The sequence below is a fragment of the Leptodactylus fuscus genome, chromosome 4 (assembly GCF_031893055.1).
Source record: "Leptodactylus fuscus isolate aLepFus1 chromosome 4, aLepFus1.hap2, whole genome shotgun sequence".
Classification (NCBI taxonomy): Eukaryota; Metazoa; Chordata; class Amphibia; order Anura; family Leptodactylidae; genus Leptodactylus; species Leptodactylus fuscus.
The window spans coordinates 117,163,765-117,180,020 of NC_134268.1; the positions used below are offsets into that span (position 1 = coordinate 117,163,765).

A 16,256-nucleotide genomic window follows, 5' to 3' on the forward strand; every position below is an offset into this window, starting at 1 on the left:
TGTGTATGCTGTACATATGTGCATGCTTGTTACAAGTGTTACCTTGTCTCTGACCGTCCCTTTGAGTATTAGTGAACAAAGGCCAGTTCCTGGTCATCCATTTAACGTGATCCAAGCACTGAGCTGCTGCCGGCCTAGTCACAGATCACTGCTTGGTGCTGCACACAGTGGTGGAGCCAACGATGTGAGCAATTCACTAGACTCATATACTTCAATGGACCATTACCCCTTCCCTAACAATATCAGCAAATTATAACATTACATGTAGCAGACGTTTTCTGCTTATGAGAAGGCTCAAAGCATGCAAAATTCAAAGTGTAAAATCTAAGGTCATCTCTGCAGCATATAGATATAATTGATGGGCTATTTTTCTTCAGAACATGTGAATAGGATGTATGTACATTTATTTCTCCCTGTGATGCCATTTCACAGGGAGAAAGGGAGAAGCAGCAGAGCGAGAAGGAACTACTGCTGATCAAGAAACAGCGATCTTCGCAACAAACGTGCTGAGCACCCCCACTAATTTAATATTGATGGTTTATCCTAAGAGAGCAATATACCCTAATAGATCAAACATCTAAAAACCCTCAGGAATTCCTGTATCACTTAGTTATTTAGAAAGAAAGTTGATTCATATGACATTAACATGAGAATTTATTAAGATTAATATTTTTCATACAATATTTGACAAAGATAAAACACACACAAATAATGTACAATATTCAGCACTCCTATGTGCATTTACTAAATTCTACAACTTATCACAATTTGGTTACCCATGCTGGAGTCAGCCATATGTACAAAGAAGTCAATGAAACATATGCTGACTGTACTGTACTTATTGAGACACAGATTCTATATATACAATTTCTTCAATTCTTTAACTACCACCAAGAACAGAGTTACAGAATCTGCTGTTTCTCCAACGTTAGCAATACCTGGACAGGAAGGAGAATGTGGAAGCACTGCTAGCTTAAAGGGAGTCTATCACTGCAAAAAGTCCTTTTTAGCTAAACACAAGTTTGAATACTACTACCTTTAATTTTTGTCCCTGTCATTTCTTGTTAAAACGTTTTCTTTCGTTATGCAAATGAGCCTCACGGAGCGCCCTGGGTGTTCCCAAAGATCTCTAAGCACCCCTCGCATCATGCCTTTAACATCACCACTCCACTGCTTGTGCTCCGTCTCTCCTCCTCCTTCCTGGCCTCTGACGCTGCGCTGTTCTAGTTGAACTCTCGGGCATGTGCAGTATCAGAGCAGACAGCGCAAGTCTGAGCGACCATTTTGGTGTGCTCAGTTCTTTTGCAGGTGCAATATGCTATAGTTAACCACAACAAAATGGCCGCTCGGACATGCGCAGTACGCTCTCACTGGATCGGTACTGTGCAAGCCTGAGATTTCAACTAGAACAGAGCAGTGTCAGAGGCCATGAAGGTGGAGGAGAGACACAGCACAAGAAGTGGAGAGGTGGTGTTAAAGGCATGGGTGTGAGGGGTGCTCAGACACATTGGGGAACACCCAGGGTGCTCCGTGAGGATCATTTGCATAACGAAAGAAAACGTTTTATCAAGACACGGCAGGGACAAGAGAAGTAATGGTAGCAGTAGAAAAACATTTTTAAAGACTATGTAAATGTGTGTTTAGCTAAAAAGGTACTTTTGCAATGATAGGGTATAACTGGTTAAATGGAGTCTAACACTAAGGCCCCATATTGTGGAAACACAGCTTTTTTTTTTTTTTTTTTTTGCAGATTTTGCTGCTTTTTTGAGCCAAAGCCAGGAGTGGATTGAGCAGAAGGTAGAAATATAAGGACTTCCTATATATTTTCTATACCTTTTGTAGCCATTCTTAGCTTTGGCTCAAAAAACCACAGCAAAATCTGCAACAAAAAAAGCTGTGTTTCTGCAAACTGAAGTCTTAGGCTGGGGCCCCACGGAAGGTAAATGTCGCAATTTGCCCGGAGCGGGGACGCTGCGGGAAAAATCACAGTGTTTTACAGTGCAAGCAAAGGGGATGGGATTCATGCGAATCCCATGCCCACTTTGCGGAAAAAAATGCAATGTGGACATGCTGCGATTTGCAAAGCCATTGCGGCTTTGCAAATTGCAGCATGTCAATTATATCTACGGAAATGCCGGCGGCTTTCCCATAGATATAAATGTAACAGAAAGTCCGCGGAGGAAAACTCTGCGAACTTTCTGTTGAAAGTGCTGCAGAAAGAACTGCAGTGCGTTCACGCCGCAGTTCTTTCCGCAGCGCTTTAGCGCTGCGATTACGGCCCGTGGGGCCTTAGCCTTAAGCTGAGGCCCGACAATGCAGAAACGCAGAACTTCCTATATATTTCCCTTTCCTTTTGTAGCCTTTCCCAGGCTTGGCTCAAAAAAAAAAAAAAAAACCCAGCAAAATCTGCAACAAATGAAGCTGTGTTTCTGCAATGTGGGGCGCTATTTTTCTGAGGTAAGAAAAAAAAAATCCCCTGTTTTTAAAAAAATCCAGACTGTCCTTTTAAGTCAGTAGAATAAACAAATGGACTTACCGTAAGTGAAAGAGCCATGCAGAAAAAAGTGAAGTTTTTGATATGGGTTTTAGACACCGTATTACCAGTATTAACCATTTTATTGCTTGGGTTATTCTAGAAAAGCAGAAACAAATCATTTATTATACAATAATCCTAATTCCTTTTACTATTGTAGACAATTAAATTACTTGGGCTTGGAGTGTCCACGGCAATCTGTTTCATGCTTGTCAGTTTTTTTTTAGGCAGGCAAGAAAGGTAAGGAAAGGTACCGGGGGCCTACTGTAACTGCCCCTTAGACAGGAGTTCTGCTACATTCCAGACATGAGGCCTGACAACTTGGGCCATGTTCTCGCCATATTTTTTCCTTCTGTTAAATATATATGTACCAACATACCGACATACAAAGCAAGGCTAGATTTTTTTGATTTTTTTAACAGACGTCACATGGCAGCATTTATTTCAGTGAACGGGAGGTATTCTCATGACCGTTATTTTGATGGTCCATGGTCATGGAGGATCAAAATATAGGCCATGTATTATTTACTGCTGTTTCATGGATCCCTCCATACACTTAAATGTATGGGGGATTCGTGAAAACCAGTGTCCCTCAGGTGCAAGACCGCTGTGAAAAATGGATGTGTTTCATAGCAATTTTGAACCTCTTTCACGTGCATCTAGCCTAACAATGGCACAGGCTGTAGTGTTGCATGCAAAAATAGTGTCTCATTACCTACTGTACATTTAGAAGATTTGCAGCAGGATATGTTTTTTGTAGAAATGAATACTGTAGGCATTGCTGATACCACAGCAATTATAGCAATTAATGAGATAATAAGTACACCCATATACCTTTAGCTGTGTTTTGAGTGATTTCTGGGTGTCTTTGGGAGCTCCTGGTTTCTTCTGCATTTGTTTACTGGGTTCAGCTTCTTGCTATGTAGCTTCTTCAATAACCTCTCTAACCTTACTCCCCCGCCTCCTTTCTCTCTCCCTCCCATACACGCCCTCCCTGTCTCTCTAGCTATCCTGCCCTTTACTACCTACTCAGACCAACCCCGAACCCATTATACAGTATACTTACCTTCTTGTGAGACGGCACACGCTCTTCTCCATCGCTGCTCTGTTCTCCGCAGCGATGATCCACCTTTACTGCACATGTGGAAGCTGTGCAGTAGATGTGGATTATTGGCAGCAGTGTGTACACTTGGAGAAGAGTTTACACCTACCAAATTGGTAAAAAAGGAGTAGCCGTCCCCAGGAAGAGATGTGAAGGGTACAGTCCTATGAAAAAGTTTGGGCACCCCTATTAATCTTAATCATTTTTTGTTCTAAATATTTTGGTGTTTGCAACAGCCATTTCAGTTTGATATATCTAATAACTGATGGACACAGTAATATTTCAGGATTGAAATGAGGTTTATTGTACTAACAGAAAATATGCAATATGCATTAAACCAAAATTTGACTGGTGCAAAAGTATGGGCACCCTTATCATTTTATTGATTTGAATTCCCCTAACTACTTTTTACTGACTTACTGAAGCACAAAATTGGTTTTGTAACCTCAGTGAGCTTTGAACTTCATAGCCAGATGTATCCAATCATAAGAAAAGGTATTTAAGGTGGCCAATTGCAAGTTGATCTCCTATTTGAATCTCCTCTGAAGAGTGGCATCATGGGCTACTCAAAACAACTCTCAAATGATCTGAAAACAAAGATTGTTCAACATAGTTGTTCAGGGGAAGGATACAAAAAGTTGTCTCAGAGATTTAACCTGTCAGTTTCCACTGTGAGGAACATAGTAAGGAAATGGAAGACCACAGGGACAGTTCTTGTTAAGCCCAGAAGTGGCAGGCCAAGAAAAATATCAGAAAGGCAGAGAAGAAGAATGGTGAGAACAGTCAAGGACAACCCACAGACCACCTCCAAAGAGCTGCAGCATCATCTTGCTGCAGATGGTGTCACTGTGCATCGGTCAACTATACAGCGCACTTTGCACAAATAGAAGCTGTATGGGAGAGTGATGAGAAAGAAGCCGTTTCTGCACGTACGCCACAAATAGAGTTGCCTGAGGTATGAAAAAGCACATTTGGACAAGGCAGCTTCATTTTGGAAACAAAAATTTAGTTGTTTGGTTATAAAAAAAGGCGTTATGCATGGCGTCCAAAAAGAAACAGCATTCCAAGAAAAACACATGCTACCCACTGTAAAATTTGGTGGAGGTTCCATCATGCTTTGGGGCTGTGTGGCCAATGCCGGCATCGGGAATCTTGTTAAAGTTGAGAGTCGCATGGATTCCACTCAGTATCAGCAGATTCTTGAGAATAATGTTCAAGAATCAGTGACGAAGTTGAAGTTACGCCGGGGATGGATATTTCAGCAAGACAATGATCCAAAACACCGCTCCAAATCCTCAGGCATTCATGCAGAGGAACAATTACAATGTTCTGGAATGGCCATCCCAGTCCCCAGACCTGAATATCATTGAACATCTGTGGGATGATTTGAAGCGGGCTGTCCATGCTCGGCGACCATCTAACTTAACTGAACTTGAATTGTTTGTCCAAAATACCTTTATCCAGGATCCAGGAACTGATTAAAAGCTACAGGAAGCGACTAGAGGCTGTTATCTTTGCAAAAGGAGGATCTACTAAATATTAATGTCACTTTTCTGTTGAGGTGCCCATACTTTTGCACCGGTCAAATTTTGGTTTAATGCATATTGCACATTTTCTGTTAGTACAATAAACCTCATTTCAATCCTGAAATATTACTGTGTCCATCAGTTATTAGATATATCAAACTGAAATGGCTGTTATAAACACCAAAATATTTAGAACTAAAAATGATTAAGATTAATAGGGGTGCCCAAACTTTTTCATAGGACTGTAAGTATAATGGGGTGGATGGAGGTGGAATAGTAGTGATGATCTGTTTCTGGAAATGGCGAAACGGATTGTCACCGGATAATCAGAAAACGTCCCTGGGGTGGTCATATGAACGCCCCATGGTTATGAGTATAAATACATTTTTGATTAATTATGTTATTTAGAAAGTTGGCAAGTTATCCGAGACAACCCCTTTAAGCATAGGGAAAAACATGGAAGAGTAAATAAAGTGGATGATCTGATTTTACCTTGTCAAAAGCAGGATAAACAGCACGTATCTCTGTTAGCCAGCCATATGGCATGTGTCCAACGGGGTACGTAGCAGTGAGGATTGCCACTGCCTGTGAATGAAGAAAATTGACAATAGCTTAATGTCTCACTACAGGTGGAGAATTGTCTTGACTTTTACACCCTATAAATATAAATGGCTCTTCTCAGACTTACAAAAGGAAACAAATACACTGTTGACCTCAAGACAAGCTCTGTGCCAAAAGAGGACATAGATACTAACCTCTAATGGAAACTTGTACCTCATCCATTATGTTTTATCTATTGATCTCAGTCTTCTAAAAGTAATAGGCCTGTACAGTGGGCAGATTACCAGGACTTGCAAGATGTAAAAAGCAGTGAATGAAGATGTAAGTACTGGATAAAGAAACTACTCTTAGGCCGAGAGCCCAAGTGGCGTAAGCGCCCCAAAAAAGCAGTTTTACAGTCACTGCAAGGTGGATCAAAAACAAAAAAAGAAATCGCACCGAGCTGCATATGGTGTATGGTGTACCATACCAATACAGCCAAAAAGTTCACATGGATTTTTTTGGCTGCAGATTTTGACATGGATTCTGCCTCAAAATCCACCTGCCAAAATGGCTCCCATTCAATGGGAACCACTCGCTTCATTTTTCTGCTAGCAGAAAAAATGAGTGATATACCTTATCTTGCTGCGGATTCGGCGCAGCAAGTTGTGAAAAGTTCACAACTACTGTACAGGCGGTAGAGCCGATCAACAGAGGGTTCCTGGATGGCGGAAGCGGCAAGGTCCATACACCCGAAGGTGTCGCACGATATGCCAAAAGGACTGTGGAAAATTCCCCCAGGAATTGCCAGAAGGACCACATTTCACCAGGCAGTAGTAGAATAATCATCTTCTTTATTAATGTCGCAACACACAACGTACATTTCAGGGTGAAAACCCCTTTTTTAAGTGTACATGGACAAGCGCTATACAGACATACACGCTACAGACAACAGGAAGACACTCCCACCTGACCAACAAGTGAGTGTGTCTCCTGCTGAACCAAAATCATCATTGGTGACATAAAACATAGTAAATATATATATATATCGCATAAATAACTAATTAAATACAGGTTACCCATCATTGGTAGTATTCAGGCATCAATAAGAGGTTTCAGGGATCAATAAAAAAAATCACCAGGCTCATTGCTATTGGAATGGACCAGTGTTCTGCAAGTGTCCCTGCACACATGGCTAACATTGTGTGTTGCGACATTAATAAAGAAGACAATTATTCTACTACTGCCTGATGAGGCACGGTCCTTCTAGCAATTCCTTGTGAATTTTCCACAGTCCTTTTGGTATATACTGCAAGGTGGATGGGATTCTAGTCAATCCCATCGACACGCTGTGGAAAAATACGGACAGCAGACGCAATGTGATTTTCAAAACCGTTACTGCTTTGGAAATCGCAGCATGTCAATTACACCAACAGAAGTGCTGGTGGTGTCCCTATAGGTATAATTTTTTATTGCAGCCTGCTACATGGGGCTTAGCATTACAGAGGTATCCACTTTTATGGATGTCCTGGTTTACAGATCTTATGGAAAGCTGCAAAAATATACCACTGTATACGTACTGTACTTCCAAAGTAAACAAAAATACAGATGCAGCAGTCTTTAACTTATTTCAGCATGAGATCACACAACAAAAGAAAGAGAAAAGGTTACGTTACAGTTTGCAGAACCAGAACCAAATTAGAAGAAGACTTTGAGATAATCTGCTATGGGTGCTGTAACCAGTTATTGAAATTAAAGGCATCTTGCAAAAGTTAACTATTGACCATCTATCCTAAGATGTCTTATACTACAATGTGCAGGTGAGGTTAGCACTGCACTGTGAGGTTTTCACTGAATACCAAGACAAGTGCTGCACATGGAATAGGGACTGCATTTGGTAGTGTAGCGCAGTCCTATTCACTTAAATGGGACTGAGCTGTAAAACTGGCTACGTGATGAAGATCATCAATAGTTAACTCTTGGCATCAATGGCAGGTACTTCATAGTAATGATATGGATGTGGGTTAACCCTCATTATATCCATGAAGACAGCCCTTATCCATATGCATTATTGTAGTAGGAGAGTAAAGACACTTGCTTAGGACCTCCTCATGAGTCACAACAGAAAGAGACTCTGTAATAACATCTTCCACTTTAATGGATTCTTCAACAGAATGGCCGCCACGTCATGATATCATCAACTACATTCATTCATCCTATTGTTTTCCACCATACAGACTATAGAATACACTATATATCAATCTGCTCTGCTATAACATGCTGTCAGTACGCTACATCTTTAATGTGACAGGTTCCTCTTTAATTCTTAGAATAAATATTTTTTCTACAATTTCTATGGTTCTACACAACAAAACAATTATATCTTTGACATTATCTCCATATTATATACTGTGAAAGTAAGCTATATGATTTTAATATTGTCTGTAATAGAGATCTATATTCCTTTAATGTCTCTCATCCTGACTCACCTCCGTTGCTGCAGCACTACCACCTAGGTCACGTGAAACAAAAAGGTTAACAATAGGCCTGCTGATCCGCTGAGTAGCTAATATTAGTGCTAACGGCCACCAAAAACTCAGCATCTTTCTTATTGTGGCATCTCCCTGTAGAGTAAAAGAGAACACATTCGATTAGAACAATACCCTGGCTGCTGAGGAATACAACACTACATGGACTGTTCTCGTATTCCTGAGCTAACACATCATAGAAAATACTAAATAAAACCAAGCCAATGTGCAGGTGCTGGAGCAGAATTCTGCGGTCATTATGCACAATAAGCTATATGACGCTGCTAAACAATCCAGCCATGAAACAGGACAGTGGGATTCTATAAAGTGTGTGCTATTGTAGAAAAAGCTTCAATTGATGCAATGTTAGGGGAAAAAAGCATGTTCTCCCATCCCTTTCCTCCTGTGTATATCTAATAAGCAATGTTGCTGTATTGAGCCCCCTGAAAACGGCATCAGCAATGACCTCCTTCGTGAATTCTGTAATATCTTGCAGAGGCAAAAACACTTGTACCCAATAGTAAGACACAAAAGAAGCTATAGTAGTAGGCTATTACTATGGGCAACTTCATATATGGATGACTTTTTGTGTGTATATGGCACCTGAAAAGTTGAATGACCCCCCCACACTCTTCCAATAGAGTAAGAAAGAGCAGGAATGGAATATATGCCAGGTAACATGCAACCCCTAAACCTCCAAACTCAACGAATGGTGCTGTCTAAAACAAAGTTCTCACTTTGAAGGGATTGTCTAGGATTTGGACAAATCACAGAGGAGGCCAGGGTAGATGAAACAGAAAAGTCATACTCACCTGTCCCCGGCGCTCAGGTGTCCGCCACCGCTTGTACGTTTATGTGCACTGTGCCTTTCTCATACATCACCGGGTCCTTTCCATGCACCACAAGGACCACTGATTGGCTTCCGCACTCATGTGCGGTACAGGACTTCCGGCAGCAAAGGCACGAAGAGTGAACATTGGAGCACTGGGAACAGGTGGGTATGATTTTTATTTTTTTTAAATTTTACACCTTTTCCCATCTCCTCTGTGATTTGCCCAATTCCAGAAACACCTCTTTTAGCATGGTACATTCCTGATAGTGGAGGAATATCCTGCAAGCCCACCTAGAATAAGCAAGTTTTTACCACCTAAATTTCCAAAGGCAAATAAAAAGCCTACGGTATTTTTAACACTAATATAATACTCTCAGTTTCCAAATAATTCAGTTAAAATCAAACTTCATTGTCATAGAATCAGAATGATTGGTAAAATGTTAAAATCCCATGTGGTTTATTTGTGCTTGGTTAGTTATTAGTCTTAGAACTTATATACCTTTCTAACAAAGTATAAAAAACAAAAAACTTGAGAGTCTTCAGTAGATGATACCTTTTTTAATGGCTAACTCATAATGATGACAGACTATAAAGTATCGAAGCTCTTTGGCTTTCCATATAGACATATCAAAGACATCTATCATGATAATAATAATAATGATGATAATAATAATAATAATACTTATAATAGTAATAATAATAACAACAACATAAAAATAGATGACCCTCTAGAGACAATTTGCTCTATATATAAATAAATAAATAATGGATAGCAATAACATAATGATTGACTATTATATCAAAACGACAACAATAGAGTATGAACTAAGTATGTATAAGTGTTCATACTATCATTCACTTACCCCCACTTCTGGCCCACTGCTCTCTGGAATCTTATCATGTATATTTTTATAGTATCCCAAACACAATGTGGTACAGCGCACAAGTGCCCCTATATATAAGGAGAGGATTGGGATGAGAAGTGGCTCCCTGCATTCCAAGTGACTGTGAAGCAGAATGGCAACAAACACAACCTAGAAAACAGAAAAATAAAAAGAAGCATTTATTATTAATGTACAAAAATAAAACAGCACTCAGAGACTATACACCTGCCATAATGACATACTATTAATAATGTATGGACGTTTCATTGTGTACAGCTAGAGCTAAACACTTGAGGGATTTCATATATTTATTAGAGATAACGGGTATTACTTTGATATTTTCATGTTACAGAATAAAAGGCTGTGCAGAGCTCTTCACATGATGATAACATGAATCAGTGAGAGACATATAGCAGGGATATTGTCTGAAGTAAAGTAACTGCTCATTACATTCGCCTTGTAATATTCATATAGGAGTCTCACGTGACAGTGCACATCCTGGATATTTTTGTGTTTTAACTTTCTCTGCAACCTAATGTATGCCCAAATCAGTCCAAGCAATTGACTAGCACAGGATAATGGTTAAAGACGACCTTTCACATGTAATACACCGCTAGAAAGCCGACAGTGCGCTGAATTCAGCTTTCCCATTCCCGTAGCGGTAAGGAACATCCCCTCTCACAGTACAGTGCAATAGATGCTACCGTGAGGAGGGGCGTTCCTGACAGACTGTCAGAAACACCCTTGTAACACTGAAGAGCTACAGTAACGGCACCGATAGCTCTTCAGTGTGGCACAGAACGGGAAAGCCGCTGAATTCAGTGCACTGTTGGCTTTCTAGCTGTGTATGCTTTAATGCTGTATTTTAGGTGGTGGTGGGTACATAGGTTTACTTGACACACACATCAAGGTATTCAGAAACATCAGACGGTCAGCAATCTGTCATAAGCAGCTGCATGACAAAGAGAACTGGTCACAAGGTGAAGAGACAGCAGTAGCAGTATTAAATTGATGTATATTCCAAGGGGCTTACTCAACATAACAAAAAATTGACCTTTCAACATGTACCAGCTTTCAACCAGCTGGATAGTATCACCGCTTTCACTTCTCACCATGTTTTGCTGTACAAGGATAAATGGATATTGTGACTGCATCATAAACTGTGCCCTATACAGAATAATCGGCTACATGTGCCATTTTTAGCTATAAAAATGGCAATCACACATTCAAACCTTTTCTTAAGCCAAGAAAACCTTTCCATTTGTTTCCAACTGAACACATAACGCTTATAGTGTATCATAGGTACAGTGGTTAACAACACTGAAATGAGAAAAGTATTCTACTGCAGAGCTATCCAAGTGGACCCACAAGCCATACTGAACAAAAAACTGGATTTTTGTACTCACCAGAGAATCCTATTGTCATTGTATTCACTGGGGGACACAGCACCATGGGTATCGGCCTGGTCACTAGAAAGCGGACACCAAGAATATCAAAAGAAGCCAGCTTTGCCTCCAGCCAACAACCACCATGTCCTAATCCCAAAAATGAACCAAAAAAGGCCCAGGCAGGATCAACAAGAAAATAAGGGTGGTATCTCTGTCCCTCAATGAATACAACGAGAATAGGATTTTATGGTGAGTACAAAAATCCAGTGTTTTCGCTTATTTTATAGGGGGACACTGCACCATGGGATGTCCTAAAGTAGTCCCAGAGAGTGGGAAGCATAATACAGCCATGCGAGCCTCCTAGCACACAACCACAGCAGAACCTACACCCCAAGGTGGCATGGGCAGAGGCCACAGAATGGATTTGAGATCCTGGAGAAGGAGTGGACAAAGGCCCAGGTTGCAGCCTTGTAGACCTGGGTAGCAGAGGACTGATGCCAAAACATCCAGGAGGCACCTACAAGTCTCGAGGAAGAGTTGTCACACAGAGAGGCAGTGTCCAATCCTTAATAGCAGACCAAATCCATTAGGAGACGGAAATTTGGAAACAGCCAGGCCCAAGCGAGGGCCCTCTGGGAGATAAAAAGGTATCCAAATGACGGAAGGGTCAGAGAAAGACAAACAGACCTAGATTGACTGATCTAGGCAAAGAAGAAATCGCTCACACGGTGCCTGGGGACTTGGCAGAAAAACAGTAAGAAGACTGGCGTAGGAGGGATCACATGCCAAAGGAGGGAGAGAAAGATTTCCGCTGAAAGATTCCTGGGGAGGAGAGCCATCAAAGAAGCTCTCGGCAAACTCGGGGAGGCAGGAGAAACAGGAGGCCGAACTGGATGGAGAATTGTCCCAGATGGCCAGAAGCACCAATTGCAAGAGCTCAAGTAGAACTGACCCAAAGGGGGAGCACGGAGGGATCCTCCAAAGGCTGGACACACTGGATCAGGTGGCTAGGATGTTGGACTCTGGGAGGAAAAACTTGCCCTGGGTCATGTCAAGGATCATGCCCAGGAATTCCATGCACTGAGAAGGGACGAGGCAGGACTTTTCCTCGCTGATGAGCAAGCCAAATCAGTGAACGGGGTCAAGGGTGATAAGCAAACTTGTCAGAATCTCCATCCTGGAGAAAGCTTACAGGCTTAGGCCACACATTCTAGAAAAGCAGTTTTTTTGTTGCAGATTTTGCTGTGTTTTAAAATGGTATACATTTATTAATAATATCAATAAAATGACATGACAAAAACAGCAAATAGTAAAAGGAACAAACAAAGAAAGGGGGAGGCCAACGTTGCCTTAATGCATCACATATGGAGAAATAAAAACATTAATATGATAAAAGGACACAGGTGGTGGTTCTGTCTTTTGACAACGTGCTTTCTTGTTAATACTGAATACACCATGCATATACGTTTGTAGCCTGTTAACATTCGTGTATTTTTTTCCTGTGTTGTAATGAACAGGGCATATAAAGATAGCAATTATACATCTGCCTCCTGCTAAATTCCCTCCTGGCTTTGGCTCAGAAAACTGCTGCAAAATCTACAACAAAAATACAGCCATTTTACAACGTGTGGCCTTATCGTAATGGCCGTAATGGAAAATACTGTAAATGCAAGCAATCTTGTGACGACTTTTCTCTTTTACCATATACAATAGTTCCAACCTAGTAGATTATTTGGTTTAGTTTTTCAGTTATCCAACACTGACGCTAGTTTCACACTAGCATTAGTCTCGTTGTCATTCAGGTCCGCATGGGGACCCTAAAGACGGAGAACATATCCATTAAAAAAGCTGTTACCTGTGGATATTCGCGGACTCCATAGACTATAATGCAGGACTTTTCTCTATGCCGATTTAAGACGGAATTTGTGTACGGAGAATCCAACACAGATGTGAATCTAGTCTGACACTAAACTGGTACCTAACTAAGGTAAAACCAGTTTATCCAAAGTGTACAAAATAATGGTAATGATAGGGATTTCTATTTTTAGATATGATAACATGGAGAATCCAGTTTTGCTGTCGCTGTCGCAGTGAGTCATGTCTCATTACAGCAGAGGATTGTGTAAATCTCCTTTTTATCTTTAACAGTACAAGAAAGCTTTTACAAAATAAAGGAAACTGGAATAAAAACTCCTACATGATTCCTAGAAGTGATGGTGATCCCAGTAGGTGTTGTCCAGCCTCAGGCTAGGTTCACAACTGCGTTTCCTAAGGTAATCCGCATAAAAAAGTGGTTACCTTAGGAAACCCATGGACTCCGTACACCATAATGGGATCTGTGTGGTTGCCGTCCAAAAAGGGTGAAAAATGCGGAGAGGGTAATGGAATCCCTGAATGTAATACATGCGCTGGTGTGAACCCAGCGTCACTGAGTTTAAATTGGTTGTCCAGAATATTTTTAAAAAAGTAGGAAGAGCAGGGAATGTGATAAAATAAAATATAAAATGTAAAAAACCAACTATTACCCAGTAAATCCATCGCCACTCCAACAGAAATGCCCTGTTTCCTGCTGGACATGTCCTGCACACTGACATGAATGCTGCACCTGCCCTCAGCAGAGATGCCTGCATGAAGGGAGGACAAAATAACGTGAAACTGGCATCTAACGCAGGGGGCCACACGGTGGCTCAGTGGTTAGCACTGCAGCCTCACAGCACTGGAGCCTTTGGTTTGAATCCTGCCAAGGACAAAAAATCTGCAAGGAGTTTGTATGTTCTCCCCGTGTTTGCGTGGATTTCCATCCCATACTCCAAAGACATATTGATAGGGAAAAATGTACATTGTGAGCCCTATGTTAAAAAACTGGCATCTAATGCCACCACATTCAGTAAGTATGGATAAATCTTATGAGTGTGGGCTTTTATTGCTATATATAATAGTTCATGACAATCAGACATGATTTATTGAGGAACTTCATGATTATGCAAAACAAGATTTGTAACAAAGGTATTTTAAGGGTTAAAAAGTAGAAATAATAATACCTAGGTTAAAGTCATTCTTAGGCACCTCGTTGCAGAAATGCAGCTTTTGATTTTGCTGTGGTTTTTTGAGAAAAATCCAGGGATAGATTGAGCAGAAAGCAGAAGTATAAGAACTTCCTATATATTTCTTCCTTTTGTAGCCATTCTTGCCTTTGGCTCAAAAAAACAGTGCAAAATATTCAAGAAAAAAAAACTGTGTTTCCTCAATGTAGGGTCTCAACCTTGAGGCCTGGGTCCCACATGGTGGAAACGCCACTATTTTTAAAAACAGAGGCATTTTACAGTCAGAGCAAAGTGGATATGGAATTCTAGTGAATTCCATACCCACTTTGCGGTAAAAACCACTATGCAAACACTCTGCGATTTCCAAAATAGGCACGTTTTAGGAAATCACAGCATGTCGATTATAACTACAGAAACACCGACAGTTTCCCCATATGTATAATTGAAACAGAAAGTCCTCAGATGAAACCTCTGCAAACTTCTGCAAAATTCTGCATCCTCTATTATGGCAAGTCGATAGTTTTGAGCCAATTGAAATCAATTTACCATTTCTATTGTAAACTTTGTTCCACATTAAAGTACAATACAGTTGGATCTGGACAAGGTTTTAACACATTTCAACCAAATGCCGGGGAAATATCTTCATGAAAAAACTGACCTCCAGTATGAATTTTTAAATCTGTTTGCAACATGTAAATTTTTGCTGCAGATATTCATCACAAGCCTCAGCAATTTCAATACAAAAGAGTGACATCTACAGTGTAATTCACTGAAAATTTGCAGATAAAATCAACATTGCATATAGATTTTGCTGCAGCAAAATGTAACACTGGATTTGATACAATAAACTCTGTGCGCAGTTAATATTAAGTGTAAATGGTGTTAAAAATTAATGTTTCAAATGCAACAGAAGTCAAAGTAGGAAATTATTATTTTTGCTTATTTGCAATAAAATGCGTACAGTCTGCATACATGCGACAATTCAACTGGCAGGGTAGAAAAGAACATATGTATGTACTGCATATAGCCCAAATGGAGAAAACAGTGTCACCATAAAAAACAATACTGCACATTTACAACTACCTAGCTGGCAATAATGGCAGCTGCCATATAATTCTATATACACTGGGCTGGTGGTATCAGGAAAACGTACAAAATACAGTTGGAGATACCCCACTAATTGCAATAGAAGCTAAAACATAACTTTTAATAACTTAATTAAAAACAGACCCAAATCCCCTTTAGAAAAAAAAAAAAAAAAAAATAAAAATTGCTAGGACATTAGCCTAGGTGCTGCATATGTAGCGGAGGGCATCAATAGCAATTTGATTAGGGCTTTTTCTACCCTTTTGCATTTTTCCAAGTGGATTGGGTTCTACATTACTAGTTCACCTTAAACTGCCATATAATTCCCAAAAATTCCTCATGATATACAGAAATTTTATGCTTAAGAAAACCTTTCTATATTCAAGACAAGTCTGACCAGGTACAGACAGGTCACTGGAGGACTATTTAGAACAATCACTCAAAATGAAAACGGTCACAAAAAAAATATGCAAAAAATGTTGGCCAGGAGCCGTATAAGGGGGATTTCACATAAGTATTAGACTTTTTGTGGCAGTTTTTGATGCAGGTTTATAAGGCAAAGCCAGGAGTGGATCCAAGAAGTGGACATTTTAACAAAGACAGAAACTTCTATTCTCTTTTATATAGAATCCACTTCTGGCTTTGGCTCTAAACTGTCACAACAATGCCATGTGGAACGCCAGTTTAACCTATAAAAGAGAAAAAATAGAACGGTAAAATGTCCTCCTTTTCAGTGTTTGGGCCTACTGCTGGCTAAAATGACTTTCTGTCTGAGTTGCATTGCGGACAATGA

The 16,256-nt window shown here is 40.3% G+C and overlaps 1 protein-coding gene across 1 annotated transcript in view; it reads right to left on the bottom strand.

Moving 5' to 3' along the window:
- The window catches only part of ANKH (ANKH inorganic pyrophosphate transport regulator), a 97,810-nt gene that overhangs the window by 16,570 nt on the left and 64,984 nt on the right, over positions 1 to 16,256 (bottom strand). Inside the window, exons 5-8 of the mRNA XM_075270979.1 lie at positions 9,925 to 10,095; positions 8,191 to 8,325; positions 5,654 to 5,746; positions 2,537 to 2,632 (exon numbers count right to left, since the gene is read on the bottom strand). Coding sequence (XP_075127080.1) covers positions 2,537 to 2,632; positions 5,654 to 5,746; positions 8,191 to 8,325; positions 9,925 to 10,095 — 495 coding nt within the window. The remainder of the gene's footprint in view (positions 1 to 2,536; positions 2,633 to 5,653; positions 5,747 to 8,190; positions 8,326 to 9,924; positions 10,096 to 16,256) is intronic.